Source organism: Balaenoptera physalus (assembly GCF_965194825.1).
Source record: "Balaenoptera physalus genome assembly, chromosome: 1".
Classification (NCBI taxonomy): domain Eukaryota; kingdom Metazoa; phylum Chordata; class Mammalia; order Artiodactyla; family Balaenopteridae; genus Balaenoptera; species Balaenoptera physalus.
The window spans coordinates 4449411-4469373 of NC_138882.1; the positions used below are offsets into that span (position 1 = coordinate 4449411).

General features: G+C 36.6%; 1 protein-coding gene across 1 annotated transcript in view; it reads right to left on the reverse strand.

The window, feature by feature from the left end:
* Positions 1 to 1065: 1065 nt before the first annotated feature.
* Positions 1066 to 19963, reverse strand: part of LOC309646631 (uncharacterized protein) — a 35159-nt gene continuing 16261 nt past the window's right edge. Inside the window, exons 3-4 of the mRNA XM_082433151.1 lie at positions 18796 to 18879; positions 1066 to 7689 (exon numbers count right to left, since the gene is read on the reverse strand). Of these exons, the coding sequence (XP_082289277.1) occupies positions 7558 to 7689; positions 18796 to 18879 (216 nt within the window). The 3' untranslated portion in view covers positions 1066 to 7557. The remainder of the gene's footprint in view (positions 7690 to 18795; positions 18880 to 19963) is intronic.

Sequence of the window (19963 nt, forward strand, 5' to 3'; positions counted from 1 at the left end):
CTGCATGAGCTCCCTGTAAATTTTGGAGATTAATCCTTTGTCAGTTGCCTCATTTGCAAATATTTTCTCCCATTCTGAGGGTTGTCTTTTTGTCTTGTTTATGGTTTCCTTTGCTGTGCAAAAGCTTTTAAGTTTCAGTAGGTCCCACTTGTTTATTTTTGTTTTGATTTCCATTTCTCTAGGACGTGGGTTAAAAAGGATCTTGCTGTGATTTATGTCATAGAGTGTTCTGCCTATGTTTTCCTCTAAGAGTTTTATAGTGTCTGGCCTTACATTTAGGTCTTTAATCCATTCTTAGTTTATTTTTGTGTATGGTGTTAGGGAGTGTTCTAATTTCATTCTTTTACATGTAGCTGTCCAGTTTTCCCAGCACCACTTATTGAAGAGGCTGTCTTTTCTCCATTGTATATTCTTGCCTCCTTTATCAAAGATAAGGTGACCATAGGTGTGTGGGTTTCTCTCTGGGCTTTCTATCCTGTTCCATTGATCTATATTTCTGTTTTTGTGCCAGTACCATACTGTCTTGATTACTGTAGCTTTGTAGTATAGTCTGAAGTCAGGGAGCCTGATTCCTCCAGCTCTGTTTTTCTTTCTCAAGATTGCTTTGGCTATTCAAGGTCTTTTGTGTTTCCATACAAACTGTGAAATTTTTTGTTCTAGTTCTGTGAAAACTGCCATTGGTAGTTCTATAGGGATTGCATTGAACCTGTGGATTGCTTTGGGTAGTATAGTCATTTTCACAATGTTGATTCTTCCAATCCAAGAACATGGTATATCTCTCCATCTGTTTGTATTATCTTTAATTTCTTTCATTGGTAAGTTTACTTTCCATGTGTGTGGGTCTATTTCTGTTTTGTAAATAAGTTCATTCATATCAATTTTTTTAGAGTCCATATATAAGCAGTATCATATGGTATTTGTCTTCCTCTGTCTGACTTACTTCACCTAGTATGATAATCTCTAGGTCTATCCATGTCGCTGTAAATGGCATTATTTCATTCTTTTTTATGGGTGAGTAACATTCCATTGTATATATATATATATATATATATATATATATATATATATATATGTACAATGTGTATGCATATATTGTGTATATATACATGTATATATATATATACAATGTGTGTATATATACACGTATATATATGCATATATGTATATATATATACACACACACACATTACATATATATATGTATATATACCACATCTTCTTTATCCATTCATCTGTTGATGGACATTTAGGTTGCTTCCATGTCCTGGGTATTGTAAACAGTGCTGCTACAAAATATCTTTTTCAAATTCTTCTCTTTCTCTCTCTCTCTCTCTCTCTCTTTTTCTCTCCAGAAAACCATTCATCATACCATCCAAACCAGAAATGCTGGTATGATGTGGCCACCTCTGCTGTTTCAGTGCTTCTTCCTATATTGGCATATTCCATTAAGATTTTGCATTAGTGTGTTCACTTCAACCGTGCAGTGGGTCCATCAATTTTATTTTCTAATAATGTATATGCAAGGATGCTCATTCCTACAGTAAGTGTCTCTGAGTGTGGAATTTCTTCTAATTCAGTACATTTATCCTATGTTAACCAAAATTTAACGTGCTTGGAAATGCCTTGGCTGACAGATAAAAACTGAGTTCAGCACAACCATCTCTTTAAAGAAAACTCATTACCTTTTCCTTCTTACCCCTGTAGTTTAAAAACCTGGAATATTTCAGGCAACCTCATCATCAAAAACAGTAACAGCAGCATGGTCACAATTTACGCAAAACCGCATAATTAGATTCAGTCATGTTTTATACTGAACCTCAAGTCAGTTAGAATCGTATCTGTTTATGTCTTGACAGACATCTATTCATTTGTATATTCTCGGATGTTATAGACTCAAAATCAGTTACTATAATCTCAAACAGCATGGTGTATTTCCTCTCAAAACACATTCATATTTCTTATCTCTACCAGTAGACAGATGAAGATTCATTCATATCTCAATGAGAACTGAATGGTTATTTATAATAATTGGAAACATTATGAACAAATAGCAGTCCAACTTTTGAAATAATATAATCTTTTTGAAAATGATATTTTTTATTAAAAATAACTTTTTTCAAATATTAAAAGTTTGTGTAATTGACACAGTAAAATCATATGAACACTTGGCACTATTTGAAATGTAACCCCATTTATGAAATAGCATGCAAACCCTAACGAAATGCAAAAGGGAGGTAGATTTAGGACTGTAGGAACATAACATTTGAAAATCAGTTTTTAATAAATTTTAGTAATGTTAAGACAAAGAAACAAATGTACATATTTTTACTTACAATAGCTATTATTTATTTATCTTTGAATTTCACTAGATAACATCCATGTATAATCTGTTTTAACTGGCCAAAATATTTCAAAGTTGATATTATAACTTCCCTTTCAAAACTAAAAAGACAAGTGCTCAGCAATATAGATAAACTTCCTTAAATTCTGAGAGATAATAAGTGACTGAGTTTCTCTGAGAAGACTCACAGTTTTCTGGTGAATAAGGGATGGGCTCTTTCGACTAACCATGCACTATAACTTAAAATCAGCTGACTCAAATAATGAGGATTTAGTATAGTGTGTTTTTTTTTTTTAATTGAAGTATAGTTGATTTACAATGTTGTGTTAGTTTCAGGTGTACATCAAAGTGATTCGGTTATATATACATATATATATGTTTTTTCAGATTCTTTTCCACTATAGGTTATTACAAGATACTGAATATAGTTCCCTGTGCTATACAGCAGGTTCTTGTTGTTTATTTTGAATATAGTAGTGTGTATCTGTTAATCCCCAAAGCCAAATACTTCAAAAATAACCACAGAGAAAAAACCACAGATCAAGATTTTCTTTGAATGTGAGCAAGTCTGGTTGAACTGTTTGCACTTAGGGTAGTCTACCTGTGAATTGATTTTTAAAATTAGGTCATATATATTAAATAAAAATTGGGAATTAAAACATAGGCATAACAAATCTCATAATTTTATTTTATTTTGTTGTTTTTAATTTTTTAATTGAAATATAATTGACATACAATATTATGTTTTAGGTATACAACATAGTGATTCAACATTTATATACATTATGAGTTGATCACCTCTATAAGTCTAATAACCATCTGTCACCATACAAAGTTACTGCAATATTATTGACTATATTCCCCATGCTGTACATTACATCCCCCTGACTTTTTATGTTATAACTGGAAGTTTGGACCTCTCAATCCCTTTCACTTATTTCACCCAATCCCCCAACCCCCCTCCTTTGGCAACCATCCGTTTGTTCTCCATATCTATGACAATACATTTAGACCACTGGATGAGTTTAGAGATTATTTAGTACAACCTCATAATTCAGAAATGAGGTCTGTTATGAGTTAAAGTGACTGTTATAGAAAATTTCCTCCTCTTTTCCTTCTCCTCCTCATTATCATCATTGTCATTCAGATCACGAGAAAAGAGCTGGTGGCCAAATAAACATAAACTAAAATTAATTTAGATAATTTAAACATCTCAAGTATTAAACTAAACACTTAAAAATGTTTCCCATTCACAGAGAAGAAGGTGTTTGTAAGGCAGCTCTGGGATTTAGAAACAAGTTGGTGTGTTTTTGATAAACATTCTAGATATTTTTTTGAAATGATCTTTATTTAATCCTAACAGATACTACATAGTAATCCAAATTTCTGCACTTTTAGAAATGTCTAAAATGTAAACAAGACTGGGAATAATAATCACTATGCAATAAATTGACTGAACAATAATGCAATATAAACATTTTATAAGAGTGAAAGTGAAGAAAAGATGTAGAATTAAATATGAATTACTTTGATTAATACAATAATACTGTATTCAGTTTGTAGTCAATGATTTGTGTTTAATATGACCAAAAGTAAAAGAAATAGCAATGGCAGTGATTATTTCTCATTTCTTCATGCAGCAATATTTCAGACTTGTGGTTTGTTCTCTCTGCTCTTTATTATAGAGATAGGTATATAGATGGGTAGAGATATTTTATTTTATACAGCCAAAGTAGTCAGTCTGCTTATCTTTTTTCCCAATATTCTTACATTTTGCCTAACAGATTTGTACTTGTTTAAATTTGCATTTCCTTCTAACTCTATTTTAGTCCTTTCCCAACTTATTCCTCTTGTATTTTCTAGCATATTGCAATTCTTTCTTAAATTTTAAAACCTCAGTTTTAAAAAATCTCAATAAAGTTCTTTCTCTTTGCCTTATTCTATGCTATTCTACCCTATTCTGTCCACAAGAGCTATCTAGTCAAACTCATTTCCATCATATTTCAGCTTCTAGATTCCAAAGTACTTGGTCTCAGCAGTAATGTCTATAAAACCAGTCAGCAATAGCAAATTCACAATCGCTTTCCAAAATACACACAGGCCCCAAGAATGCACGTCTGAAAATACATAGCACAAAAATTATTATTTGTGCACATGAATAAGATGAACCTTGAATACAATCAGTGATCATAACTTCCCTGTGTGGGTGTGTGAGCCATTTTAATTTGACAAGAAATTAATTGAAATTGGCAGGAGGAGGCCAGTTATTTGTTCAGAATGGATCAAGATAAATAATATAGACAGTGAAAAACAAAACATCTCCCTATGATGTGGAATGCAGAGAAAGAGCATGCAACTATAAACATCACAATGAACGCTCTTTTCAAAGGCAGCAGAGGTCATCCCGCTGGTGTTTCCTCATGGGCTTAAGGAAAGGAACACAACAAAGTACAGGGCAGGAGTTAGAAAACAGACCACATGAGGACTCAAAGACTGTGAAGACTGAAGGCTCTTGGCCAGCTCTTCTCCAGCTTGTTCTAGACCAGACAAAGAACCACATTTAAAGGGCAGTACAAGAAATATCTCTGTGAAAGACACTGTTACAGAAGTCAAGTATTAAGTCCTCAATCATTAGTCATGGAATTTATATTTATTCACTCCTGGCTGTGTGTGCTGTCCTTCCTAATAACTGGGGCTTATTCCATTTTAGTGATTTCATATGGTTCTCTCTAGACGTTGCCTTAAGGATCCAACTGGAGCAAAAGAATATGGTCATCTCTAAATGCTGTTAAAGATTTGTGCCTTCAAGGTTTGAATGTATGTCAATCGGTGGCCATGAGGACGTCCAAACATTGCATCTGACCAAATCCTCCGATGTCCTCATATTTTTTCTTTAAAATGGAAATATGTGGGCATTTAAAAGACATTCAGACTATTTTGAACATTTATTTTTAATCTGGCCTGAGCCCTTGGGCCCAGTGCCTTATTGACTGAAACCAATTGATAGTAATTATACTAAATTAAGTACGCAGCATTGGAAATCAGAAAACAATTGGATCCTTGACCCAATCTTCAATGCACTTAAAGGGCTGAGTCTCACTTTCCCCAGCTGTAAAATGAGGGGATTGGACTAGATTACTCCACATGGTCCCTCTCATTTAAAGAGTTTAATCCTGGGAATCTATTATATTTCAAAATCCAAAAGAGCTGCATTAAAGGAATTGATGACAATGTGACTATGGACCTTGCAGAGAGTTTTAGACAAGCATTAAATGTTTACAAGTATAGCCATTTTTCCAGCACAAAAGGTTGTTTCTCAGAGGGTGATCTATCATCAATCTTTGGCCTACCTTGGGCCTCAAGAAAGCCCAAACAAGCCTAGCTAAACATCACACATGAATTGTGAATGCTTGTAAAACACACAAAAATGTGTTATTAGAAACTAGTCATTTAGCAAAACAGAAAAGCAGTAAAATAGTGTTGAAATTAGCTTTCAGGCTGATGTAAGTTCCATTAGAGTATGATATAGAAATACACAGCAACATTGGGAAAAGTACTGAAGAACTCTTCTATTTAAAAAGAGAGAGATTGACTTTTCATGTGTTCAAGAAGTCATTGGCAGAGTGATGGGAGTTAAAAGAAGACTTAGGAATGGACTAGGCAGTGTTTCAGTGAAACATGGGGTGATGGGTGAAGCAGGCGTACAAACCAAGTATCACCTCCTGAAGTACTTAGATCAGGGCCAAAGGGAAGGAAGGGCTAGTGTGCAACATTTTTGTGTAGATTTTAGATGCAAGGGAAAAAGTCAGCTGGCGGAGGGCAGGGGGCAGCTTTCTTGCTAGGCTAGAACTCCTACCAAAAGGAGACCCATGAAGTAGGCAAGAAGATAAAAGGAATATGCACTCTGGTTATTTGTCTGTGCAGATGGCCTCAAGTTAGAGATCAGTATATCAGGGTTTTACCTTTGGGATTTTCCCCCCGATAATGGTACCTGAATTGCTTAAACAAACTATCAGCACATTTAAACTATTATAAATTCACTGGGCGAATAGAACATGATGAAAACTCACTGCATCAAGCTGCTAAAGAGTTTCACTTCTAGGTCATTTTCTGCTTTCTTTTCCCTCGGCATATTTCATAACAAAATACATAGTCATTTACATGAGGGTGAGAATTTGAGGTGCAGTCACAATATTATTGTTGAAGCACATTTATTTTCAAAGTGTTCAAAATGAAATGAATTGGGTAGGATGATCAAAATCTTGCGGAAGAATAATCATTAAAATAGAGAGTGATGAAGAAAATCAGCAACCACAAAAACACTTTTCCAAGAGAGCATTCCCAAAGTTTTCTCTAAGGATACAATATGTGGATGTATGTGGAAGATATATATGATACGGTGGAAGAAAAAATCCCTAAAAATAGAAGAGATAACTAAGCAAAAACAGAATGTAATGATCTTGATTATGGCTCAGAATATTATGGTGGATATAGCCCAGCATGTTTCACAAGCACAAATTTCAGAGTTCAACACACCTGGGTTCAAGCCCTGAGGTCTATGATCTCGGTGAAGAACCTCATCCACTCTGAGCCTTGTTTGCTCATCTAGGGTGTAATTTAATTTAATTTTCAAAACAATTAAATGAAATCACAAAAGCAAAGCAGCTCTTAATAAGTGAGCAAAAAAATTGGCAACCTTTGTTTTAGTCATTTTTCATTCTTACTATAAATCTTTGTATTTGCTATATTTTCAATACCTATAAAAGACAATATAAATATTTTAATTTCAAGCCATTCAACAATAGTTCTATTCAATTATGAAATGCTTCTTTGAATCTGTCTTGCAAACCTATTTTTTTTTTAACCTCCATCGGAGCCCATCTAGCTTTTCAATATGATGAAGCATAGGTCTTTATTTTAAATGTCTTTTCTGGGAAGCTATGTAGGTACGTGATTTGCAAAATGCATACCAAACTGCTCTTGTAACCTTAAAACCTTTTCCTTTCCCTCTCCCCCTGCACCTCCTCCTTTCTTGGTCACCAGTTGAGTACATACAAACTCTGGGGCTTGAAAATGTTATCTATGTAAATTCTTCTGTCTGCCACAGCTGGACAAGATGCTTTCAAGAGTTTTTCTGTTTCCTGTGTGGTGGAGCAGCTTTCCCTAACGACTATTTCCCATCAGTACCACAAAGACCTACCTTCTTAACCACTGTTTCAACGGTTTCTCACCACTTCCACCTTTCTATAGAACATTTCATTTAGAAAGAGGTTCACAAATATTTGTTCACTGGGCTGTTCAGACTGATAACATCTCTTGGGATGTGAACTTTGATGCACAACTCTCATCTGGGGAAAAAAAAAAATGCAACTGTTGAACATCGGCAGATAATACCAAAAATGAAAACAAAATCTTTTCTGTCCCAAAGTCACAACATGATGGTTATTTGTTTTGCTCTTTTGGAAAATATAACTCTTTACATTTTTCTAAAAATCCAAACGAGAACATTTCATTACCTATGTATTTGCTAACTTTTGTAGAATTTTAAGATAATTAGATTCTAAATCATATACTTTATGAATTAATGTATTATTTTGTAGTAGCAACTATAGACCTAAGAATAGAAATTAAAATTAGATGGACAAACATGAAGACATAGATTTACATTTTGTGTAAGAAATGAAAGAATTATGATGTCTTTATTCTAGTAAAATAAGACTTGCCAAGGCGTCTTTTACATGCCTTAAAATTTTCATCTAAATATAAAATTACCCCATATTAACTGGAAAAACAAACTAGTAGATCTACGTCTACATTCTTTATAAAGAGTATTGTAATACAATCCTTAGGGTTCATAGTTACATTACCTGCTTATTTTTAAAATGCTAGATTTACTTGAATTATTTTTCATGAATCTAGTACTTACAGGAGCTCTGCTTTTTATAATCTTTGCTTGTTTTATAGTCTTTGCTCTTATGGTTTTCACTCTATTATGAGTTTCCAAGATATTTTCAAATAGATGAGTTTCACCTGTATGAAGCTAGACTTGAAAAATCTTCCATTTCAAAATATTTGATGATTCAAAAATCCACATGGCTCAGAATTACCCCCTTCCCAAGATGCACACATTGAGAAGCCATGATATGTGTAGAATAAAAATGACAAGCAAATAAGTCTATGTCACAACAAAAGGCAGAACTGTGGATTAATGTTTATTATGGCTATAAGCAGCAGAATGTGTGTACTAAGGAATACTCATTTTTTAGAATATTCATGGAAGCCCCACACACAACTACACACATGTCAAAGTTTCTACTGTCTAATAAGTTTGGGAATTTCTTTCTGAGATAAAGTTAAGCAGGGCTTCTTTTAGACTTCAATTTGTTAATGCTCTGAACATTCCAGAGCAGAATAGTTCAGATCCCTTGAAATTCCTTCTAAAACTTTATCATGCTTTGGGCTCTTTTGTTACACAAAGCAGCTGCTACAATTGTTAGTTAAATAACCACATTTAAGCAAGCACAAATTGTGGGTTTTTTCACAGTTTGACTCCTCTCTTTCTTCAGTGTTATTACCTTAGTTTGGATTTTTATCTCTCTACCCACCTCTAATTTTTTTTTCTTGTCCCATCCTATGACTTTCATCACATCAATCTCTCCAGTGCAGCTCTAATAACATTGCAGATTTTTTTTTTGAATATTTACGATGGACTGCCTTTACCAACAATAAAAAAAATTTTTTTAATGTAATCTGATATCCAAGAATGTGATCCCAATCAACTTTCCAACATTTTTTCAAATGACTGCATTTCATGGCCCATTTGTTTAAGGAATTAACCTGATCACTAAACATGGCAGAGACGTCTTTTCTCTGGTCTGGTCCTCACATGAGTTCATCTGTCTGGAATATGCTCAACTAGTCTGTTTCTTCTGAAATCCAGTATATTCCCTGGTTTGATTTTAAATGAGATCTTCAGCATGAAACTCTGACATCCTTCTATCAGTATATAACAATCCCCTCACTTACACTGCCATAAAAGTTCCTTGCAAACCTTTTGAGGCATAAATCACATTTGTTTGTGGTTGTCTCAACTGCTTGATTGAACTGTAAAATATTTTAGGATGTGGAAGATGTAGTGTGGGGGAGGGTTTCTGCTAGGAAGCTCAGAGATTGACTTTAGGAGGTGGTCAATTATATGTGAAATGGGGTCAGGGCCATTCATGGTGAGAAAGTTCCTTACCTCAGTGACCACAACCCTAAAAAAATTAAGAATCACTGCTTTAGGGGAAAAATTATGAGATGCTCACATATTACCTTCAGCAGACCAGCTTTTATTATTTTATCATTTCTACTTCATTGCAATATGCCAAATTTTAGAGTGTGGATTTTCAAATATTTTATGTATCTTCAGATTTGTTTCTGACCTGTTGAACAGAAAATAGGGGGGAAAATCCTATGCCCTAAGGGAGCACATATTTCTTTTCCCCTTTTATTAATGCTACCACGGTCCTTCAAGAACGTAAATCATTCTAGCCCCAAGTAGGTGACTTAATCTTAAAAATAACTCCTGGGAGAATATCTGAGTGTATCACATCTAAAATCTCTGTTTACAACCGTTAGACATTATTGTGATTTAGAATTCTGCCTAAGACAGTGGTAACTTCAGACATACAGTGGGGCCCTACCAGAACTGGGGACCATCTTATCTCCAGGAGCATTTGGTTATTAGAGGCGGAGGAAGGGGATACACTAACACACATCAATATCTCCAACCCATGATAGTTTATGCCATGGGCCAAATCTTCCCAAACAATCCACGTTCTCTTAGACAAAGAGATACCTAGGAATGTCCACAATTCTTGAGGAACCCTTAGGAAATGCATTATACTAAGTTTCCAACAGTTAAAATCCTCTCTGGGAATGAGTAATGAAAAGCAGACACCTCACTTTTCAACATACCTCTCAGACTTTACCTTAGGTTCAGAATAGACATGATTATAATGGAATTAATGTCCAAGGTTTTTCTCTTATCCTTAATTCAAACCAATTTTGATAAAGGTGAGTTAATCATATATGATTTTGGCTCATTTCAGAAGATCAGCTTCAGAGTTACAGGTTACATCTAATAAGATTTTATTACTCCTGATCCTGTTCTACTCTCCTGATAAAGTTGACAGGTGGTAGGTTAATGTGTATATATATATATGATGTGCCTCTAGATAATGTAAATGCAGATTATTTAGACATCTGGAATCAGTTTAACAACCTTCTGAACTTTACGTAAATAGCCATTATCTGACTTAATGATTTTAGTGGTTTCGGATGCCAGGATTGTCAATGGTCCTGGTATGGGAAATTTGGATTGAGAAGATTACTTCCCTATGGACTATTTCTCTGGGGAGAGCAGTTTGAATCAAAGAGAAAAATACCAGGTCAAGCTCATTATCAAAACAACATAACGGTAAATGGCAGCCGTGGGAAATCTAAGAGAATTTCATTTATTTTCTAATGAAGGGGCCAATGTTATTGTTTAAAACCCATCCTCTCGCACTTATGCCTTGTCTCGAGGTAAATATTTTAAGATGGATTATAAGTGATTTATTTCTTTTAAAACTTACTCTGTCCCCATTGCTGCCCTGAGTGATTTGGACAGTATAAGCAAAGAGAAGGTAAAACCGAGGAATGAGATGGTTAAGACAAGCTCTAATTTAATAAAAATAATACGTTGAGGTCTAAAGAAGAATTTATAGCACTCTTTCCAAACAGTGCAAGGAGAAATACAGCCTCACGTTCGATTACAGCCTAAGATTGTAGAAGGGTAGCAAGCAGTCTTGACTATTCCATTCTGGGACAATTAAATGTCACTTAATCTTTATGTTTTAAAAAGATAGCCAGGAAGAAAAAGAACAATGAAAAAAAAAAAGTGATTTAAAATCTAAGATGGAATTTTGATTTTAGATAATGAATAAACATTAATTTACAATTTAGATAATCCAAATAATTTGGAGGGGGAGATAATAATGGGTCTCAACAAATAGTGTTTCTTTCAGCCATCAGGGGTACCTATAAATGCAAACTTTGTAAATACTATTAGGCTTCTGAAAGAAAAATTACGGGAGCATAAATCTGTTGATTACTAAACCCTCTATTTCACTTGGGTCCTGTGCAAAATCTCTCCACATTATGGAATATGTTTTTTTTTTAAATTAGGGATCCTGTTACACCACCCTACTGTAACACAGCTAATCACGTGCTGCAAAATAAAAATAATACTGATAATATATCCCTAGCTGCCAAAATTATTTAGATATCATCACTGAATGACCTTCTTTTCTCATGCCAAATTATTTTCTTAATTAAATCTTCAATGATCTCTCAGAATGAAGTCCTGGAATCTTCTAGTCGATCTTCCAAAATAAGAACGCAAATTCTAACCTTCTTTTGCATCCCTCAAATACCGTCTTCCAGCTTTCAAAACACATTGCTGCCCGGGATTCTCAATCTAACACGTTATAAGAGAAATGGACAATTTTATGCAGAAATAAACAATTGAAATCTAGCTAAGAAAAGGAATGAGCAATGCACACGTCTTTTGAAAGTCTTCATTAATCTCTCAGTAATGTGCAATTCCATAGTCAGGAACTGCCTTTGGTTCAAAATACTCTTTTAATTTTATAGGTCATTAATATTTCCTCAAGGCGCATAGCTCAGCATACTGCTAAAAGCAGAGCGGATAAGAACCATACAGGATGGTTCGATCGGAAAAAGTATAAAATCATATATTATTCTGGGACTTTTTTTTTTTACTTCTAAATTATTTGATATAGCTACTGGATTAGATAAGATGGGCTAAAAGAATCTGGATTTGCCTATACCCTGATAACAGAGTTCCTTTTCAGGTTCCAGAAAGCAGCCTTAAGAAGCTGATACATTGGTTGCAAATTAATATCTTAAAATGGGGAGAAATTCTTTCCTGCTTAACTTGACGTGCATTTCAGAACTAACATGCCAATAACATAAACAGCTTTGTTCAAAATCAGCCCTTCTACATATAAGGTAATAATAACAACCAGTATTACTGAACAGCACCTGTGTGGCAGTCAATATTTTATTATAGCTGGGCAGTCAACATTACATATATATATATATATATATATATATATATATATATATATATATGGGTTTATGTACTTGGTGATTTCATATGCTCTATACATTACTTTCAATATCTGGTAATTTAACATCAGAGGAAACTGAGGCTCAGAGAGGTTAGGTAACTTGAATAAAGGTCAGACTTTTTCCTTTAGACCCAACCCTGCCTGTTCTGTGTATTTGGGCCCAGGTGGTGGTGTGGCACTCATGGGCCGGTTCCAGGTGACCGGGGTCTAGGGACGTGGCAGACGGGATAGCCATTCTCATCACTCAGCAAGGCACTCACATTTGAGACATTTGTCAGAGAGTTCAACCACAAAATGACCCACTAGAGATACCTATAATGTCAAAGATGCAGTCTTAAAATGGACCTATTCATCAATTTGAAATGATCAAAGCTTCAGTCTGGCTTTAAGATAGAGCTGTCATTCATCTGATTTGTTTTCAGGTCCACAGAGAAGCACAGGGCTGAGCTGAAGAATGTTTTCAATGGAGATATGGGATGAGCATTTCCTTCAGACATTCAGCCAGTGTTGACTGAGCACGTGCTTGCAGCAGGCACTGCTCAAGAGCTGTGCAAGGAGACAAAGCCAGCTCCCTGCCCTTAGGGAGCTGCGTCCTGGTGAGAGACACCAGTGTTCTCTCCACATAGGCACCTCCTTAGTAAACCAATAAGCACTATAAAGAAGGTATAGCAGAGTTCCCTGTGCTATACAGAAGGTCCTTGTTGGTTATCTACTTTAAATATAGCAGTGTGTACATGTCAATCCCAATCTCCCAATCTATCCCTCCTCCTCCTTTCCCCTTTGGTAACCATAAATTCTTTCTCTCAGTCTGTGATTCTGTTTCTGTTTTGTTTCTTATTTGAGTCTGTCTCTGAGTCTGTTTCTTATTTGATACAAATAAGTTCATTTGTATCATTTTTTTAGATTCTGCATATAAGTGACATCATATGACATTTGTCTTTCTCTGTCTGACTTCACTTAGTATGATCATCTCCAACTCTGCTCGATATTCTGTAATAACCTCAATGGGAAAAGAATTTGAAAAAGAATAGATCGAAGTATATGTATAACTGATTCACTTTGCTATACACCTGAAACTAACACGACATTGTTAATCATCTATACTCCAATACAGAAGAAAATAAAAAGAAAAGAAATGAAATGAAATAAGAAAAGGAGAGGAAAACAAATGTATAGCAGACAATATTATAAAGTATAAAGTGGGCTTTGCTACTCATCCATCCTCCCCCTTCCCGCTTTCACCTTCAACATAGTGATGCCTTGCTCTCCACTTTGCTGCCATGGGGACTTGACACTCTCTTTCCCCAAGGGAGAAGTATTGTGGCAGAGCCAGAAAATAATGCTGGCAGGAAACCCTAGGCTTTATGAAAAAAATAATGATCAAGGTTTAGGAGAGAAAGAACTGGGAAAACACTAAGTCATTTCTTTTGCTCCAAATGGAGAAGAGAGTAAAGTAAAATTTAAAAACCTCTGAGGGCTTGGAGAAAAAGAATGGGAGTAGGAAGCAAGAAAGTCAGAAAGTCAGACTTTGCTGAGGATCTCTTGAAAGAGCAAAGGCACCGGCCCCCGGGGGAATGAATGGTAGGATGTCAGGAGAGCGTAAGGAACTCAGAGAGAAGACTTTGCCTTTTCCCACGTGGGACCAGATACGTGGGGTAAGTTCCAGATAATCCTGAACCCCAAATGGTTCAGCAAATGGTCTGAAGTGTCGGCATGCCAAATGCAGACAGATGGAACCTGATCTGTCACTGTCCTGAGTGCTCTTGGGTTGCACCCCGAAATTTCCTCTGCCTCTGAGGGCAGGGAGAAATGGTGGGGGAGAGAAATTAGACTGAGGAGGACGGAGGACGCGTGGGCTAACAGCAACGTGGCCGACCCAATGGCTCCAGGAGGGAACAGAGGACTCTGGAGACCAGCACACCCAGCCTGTGGCCGCCAGCGATGTCCCTCAACAACACCCCGAGGCTCTGGCACGCAATCTCCCCAAATTAGGTGCATCCAAGGGAGAAAGAGGCTTGTAGGAAAACTTGAAATAACTGGGTTTAAACTTGTATTTACTAAGTTTCCTCAAAGTCAACAATTGTTATATTTTCTGATATGAGTTAAGTAGGGTCTGCAAACAGAGATTTGGTTGAATTACAAAAATAAAGAAATTTACAATTTTTATACCTAAATGATTCGTTGGGTGTATTGTTCATGTTACAAATATAATGCACTGGGTGCCATCCCTGCACATGGTACTTTTATCATTAAAGTTTAGATAACAGAGTCAAAGGCCATTTATCAATGTTTAGGCTTTGTTTTTAAACTTAACTCTTTTCGCTATCTTCTCTTATATCACTGACAAAAATCAGTGTGAGTTATATTTTTATTTCAATACTAATTGTACTGGAAAAATTGGCTTTCTAGACAGTTCATAGCAATATTTAAAATTTTCCACTTAGGGAAAGTTTGATCACAGCTTTCTTTATATGAATGCATATAGCCTTTGAATGTTTTGGCTAATAAAATATGTTCAACCCAATTTTTCTAATAGATCTAAAATGTTTCTCATTGTGAGAGAAAAGATATTTCAAGAGAATAAAGAGAAAATGCATACTTTATTTTCAGTGTCTTTTTGAGCTACCTGCTAACACCATGTAGAAATAAGATATTATTTATTAATAAAATACGTTATGCTTTGAAATAAAATCCCTTCACAGATTTAAAACAAGCCTATGACTACAAGGGGGCAACTCATAAATCTACAGACATTCAGGCGAGGTTAACTGAGAAACTCTCCAATAAAATTTCTACCGCAGATCTCTTGTACAGCCCAACAGCCAAAATAATAAAAGTGCTTTGGGGTTTATATCTTTTGGCTCAGTGGGTAACATATTCAGGTACTAAACAAAGAAATGTAACTCTCTGTGGTTTCTTAAAAAAGAGGCATTGAGTCATTTTAGATTAATAAAAACAAAGAGGATTAACGGTGTTTTTTATCAGAAAGAATTCAGCTTTACCAGAGTGTCTTTATTACAGAAAATTTAGATCACTTCAGACAGAACTGAACATGATTAAAAGGAAGTCACTTGTTCACTTCATGGCTGTTTCACAATGTCTTATACCAAACAAATAAGCAAGCACACACGTAACTAAAGTACATGTTTTCCCCAGGCCAAGTATCTCATTGCCAGTTTTAACAAATACTCGGTTTCAGTCATGATTTTCAGATCCTCTCCCTGCAGATGGTCCTGTGATGAAAGTTCTGTTTTGTGAAGTTGTTGGAAGGTGCAGCCCAACCCTAGATACAGTGGCTTCTCACAGCAGAACCAAATGCACAAAAGCCACTCTCAATCCAAACGCTTCGCGTCTGCTAAGTGGAATTAGCTCTTTATGAAGTCAAATCACATTTTAGAGACTTATTGTTGCAAAAAACCCATGTCTTCCCCATATTTGCTGTGTCCATCGTGCACGAATGCAAGGAATTTGTGTTTGTCTGGGGCAAAATAGAGGACTCTACATTCATTAGCAGAGTTTCTGAAATCTATTCAGAATTCAGCAAATCAAAAATCAATTTTTGGCCCCCTGGTGGCACAGTGGTTGAGAATCTGCCTGCCAATGCAGGGAACACGGGTTCGAGCCCTGGTCTGGGAAGATCCCAAATGCCGTGGAGCAGCTAGGCCCGTGAGCCACAACTCCTGAGCCTGCGCGTCTGGAGCCTGTGCTCCGCAACAAGAGAGGCCGCGATAGTGAGAGGCCCGCGCACCGCGATGAAGAGTGGCCCCTGCTTGCCGCAACTAGAGAAAGCCCTCGCACAGAAGCGAAGACCCAACACAGCCAAAAATAAATAAATAAATAAATAAATAAATAAATAAATAAATAAACCCCAATGTTTAAAAAAAAAAAGGACCACATTGAAAACAAAAAAAATCAAGTTTTGAGAATACTTTTGAGGACATCTGAAGAGTGAGAAAAATGAAAACAGTGTGGATAGCACTGGAAAAACAACCCGGAGTTCAAGCCTGGCTCTGTTCCAAGCAGGCTGAGTGACTGTGGGTAAATCACCTCATCTCTCGGGGTGTCAGTTTCCTCATCCATAAAATCGGTGGTTTGAACTGTCCGGTCTTTTAGCCACTAGAATTCTAATGGCAGTGTGCTTCTCTAAAGTCCACCTTATTAATTTTGTACCACGATTTAAATCCATTTTTAAACCTAAATATTTACCCTCTGCCCCTGCTTTGATAAGTATACCTTTATTTTTATCCAAGTCAGTGATTAAAATATTGAAGATGACAGTACCCAAGGCATGTCACAAGAAACCTAACTAGGGTGACAGTGATTCAGAGCTGGACAAACTTTGGGAGTGGTTACTCAAAGCTACCGTGATAAGTTTATTAGCATCCGCTCCACAGTCACTCATTTTATCGGCAAGAATATCATGAGAAACCTATTAAATGCCTTTGAGAAATCAATATGCATTCTGACAGCTACGTTCAGTATGCATTGTCAGAGCTCTGAAAGAGCTCTGAAGAAAACCCAGAGAGTTACCTTTTATTTGTCTCAGTTCTAGAATACAGTGGACAGGTGAGTCAGAGGTGCTGTATAGAAGAAAATGAGATACCAACTCTTAGGTGTAAAATAAGCTACAAGGATATATTGTACAACGTGGGGAATATAGCAAATATTTTGTTTTATAATAACTATGCATGGAGTATAACCTTTAAAAATTGTGAATTACTATATTGTACACCTGTAATTTATATATTATATATTGACTGTACCTCAGTAAAAAAGAAAAAAAGATATTTGAGAGAGATGTTCCACCACAACCTCTCCCATCCCACTCCACCTGAAACACACACACACATACACACATACACTCACACTTCTGTTTATTCTTATTCTTTTTTTAAAATTGTTTTTATTTTTTAACCATTTTTTATTGAAGTATAGTTAATTTACAACATTGTGTTAGTTTCAGGTGTACAGCCAAAGTGATTCAGTTATACACATGTATATTCTTTTTCAGATTCTTTTCCATTATAGGTTATTACAAGATATTGAATATAGTTCCCTGTGCTATAGAGTAGATCTTTGCTGTTTATCCATCCTATAGATAGCAGTTTGCATCTGCTAATCCCAAACTCCCAATCCATCATTCCCCCACCAGCCTTCCCCCTTGGCAACCACAAGTCTGTTCTCTATGTCTGTGAGTCTATTTCTGTTTCATAGATAGGTTCATTTGTGTTATATTTTAGATTCCACATATAGGTGATATCATTTGGTATTTGTCTTTGTCTGACTTACTTCACTTAGTATGATAACCTCTAGGTCCATCCATATTGCTGCAAATGGCATTATTTCATTCTTTTTATGGCTGAGTAATATTCCATTGTATATATGTACCACAACTTTATCCATTCATCTGTTGATGGACACTTAGGTTGTTTCCACTGCTTATTCTTACTCTTGATGTGGACATAGGCACAGCCTAATTCAGTGAGTCAGTTTGTGGGGAGATGAAATGATTGAGAGCAGGTGATACTGTATCTTACACAGTGGACTCTGAGGCTGTTCAGAACCAAGCAAAGTGGAAACGTGTCACTTTAGAGAATAATCTAAGAGTGGAGACTCCTGAGGGCAAAGCCAGATCAGGCTTCCTGAGGAGGTAAGAAGTGGCCATATCCAGTGCCAGCATGACGATGTTCTTACTTCCAAGTGGGCAAGGTGACCTGAGGTTCAGATGCAGAGAGCTGCAAAACCTTCTCCACTCAACCAGAAGAGGACATTGATAAGACCATGTATTTCCGAATGTTCTCATCACACCTCTGATATCCATCTGATACAAGGTCTAACTCAGTGTGCACAAGCTGCAAAACTCAGGGAGGGATGATCAGGGGAGTAAGGGTGCCTGTCTCAGTAAAGAGTCACAATCTCTTGTCTATTACAGGACTTGAGGCAGTTTTCAGGCCTGGAACTCGCTGACCAGATCAGAGGCCAGGTCCTCGGCCTGAAGTACCCTGCACTAGCCTGGCAAGTGTGTAGGTAACAATCACCCAGTCCTTCCCCAAAAGGCCTGTGACCATTTGCTCAGGTAAATATTCAGTGGGGAAAAGGGAGCATCCAAATATGTCAAGCACAGGTGGACACAGGACCAGAGTTGACATACATTACAGAGCCTGAAAGCAATCTCACACCGTCCTACTGGAGTCAGAGCAAATGAGGGCTGCATCCTAAACCTGGGTCCAGGGATTGGTCCAGCTCACAGTGGGGGTGTGAGGCCCATGGACTCACCTTGGGACATTTCCTTGATCTCGAATATAGAATTAGAGTAGACACACTTTGTAGCTGGAGGAAATCCCACCTTGGTTCCTTGGCCTGTTGGGGAATAGCTATTGTGAGAAGGAAGGCTTAATATAAACAAACCTCTGAAACAGTCCCACTCTCCCGTCAAGATAGTAAATCCCAAACATGCTACTTTCTGGGAAATGGCAACAATTATTACCACTATTCAAGACCTTTCAAGACCTAGGAATGTATGGGAGGCAGCTGCCAAAATATCTCCATTTATTTACAAACCTACAAAAGTCAGGTGGATCTTTGAGCTTGACAGTGGACTTCTACAACTTGAGTAAGTTTATCTCAATTACAGACCCTGCACCATATAAAATGTCTTTGCTAGAGGAGAGGAGCAAGGCCCTATGCACATAACCTATGTGGTCATTAACTTGACAAAGGCAATCTTTTCCATCTTTATGGTGTGTATCCACCTGGGACAGAAAACAGTATACATATATCTTATATACTATGCTAATTCTTATGTCTACTGTCATAGTATAGTTCAAAGAGTCTGACCCTCTTGATATTCTTCAGAACATGACATTGGTCCACTCTATCAATGGCATCATGTTAATTTGACCGGATGCACATGGAGGAGCAAATACATCAGAAGAATTTTTAAGTCACATGATACTCAGAAGGTGGAGACAAAACCTACAAAGATTGAGGAGAATTCCACATCAGTGAAGGTCTTAGGGGTACAGTGGTCTTAAGCATGACAAGATAGTCTCTCCAAAATAAAGGAAGATTATTACATGTAGCACCTCCCATCCAACTACTAGCACTTGGGAGTGCTACTCAATCCATACAACTCTGAATGACCCTAAAGGCTTTGAGTAGGGCTTAGAGCAGTAAATGGTTCCACAGAAGGTCCTGTCTGCAGTACAACTGACCCTGCTACTGGAGCCATAAGACCTGGTAGACCTTATTATTTTGGAGAAAACTGCTCTATAAAAATACATCATGGAGGAATTTATGAAAAGTCCCAATTAGAGAGTCACATTGTAGATTCCCATGGTTCTTGGACAAAAGGATGCCTCCTTTTGGGAGGTTGCTCCAGGCACACACCTGAGTGTGGAAGGTCAAATGATCATGTGACCAGAGATGTTCACCATGAGCTGGT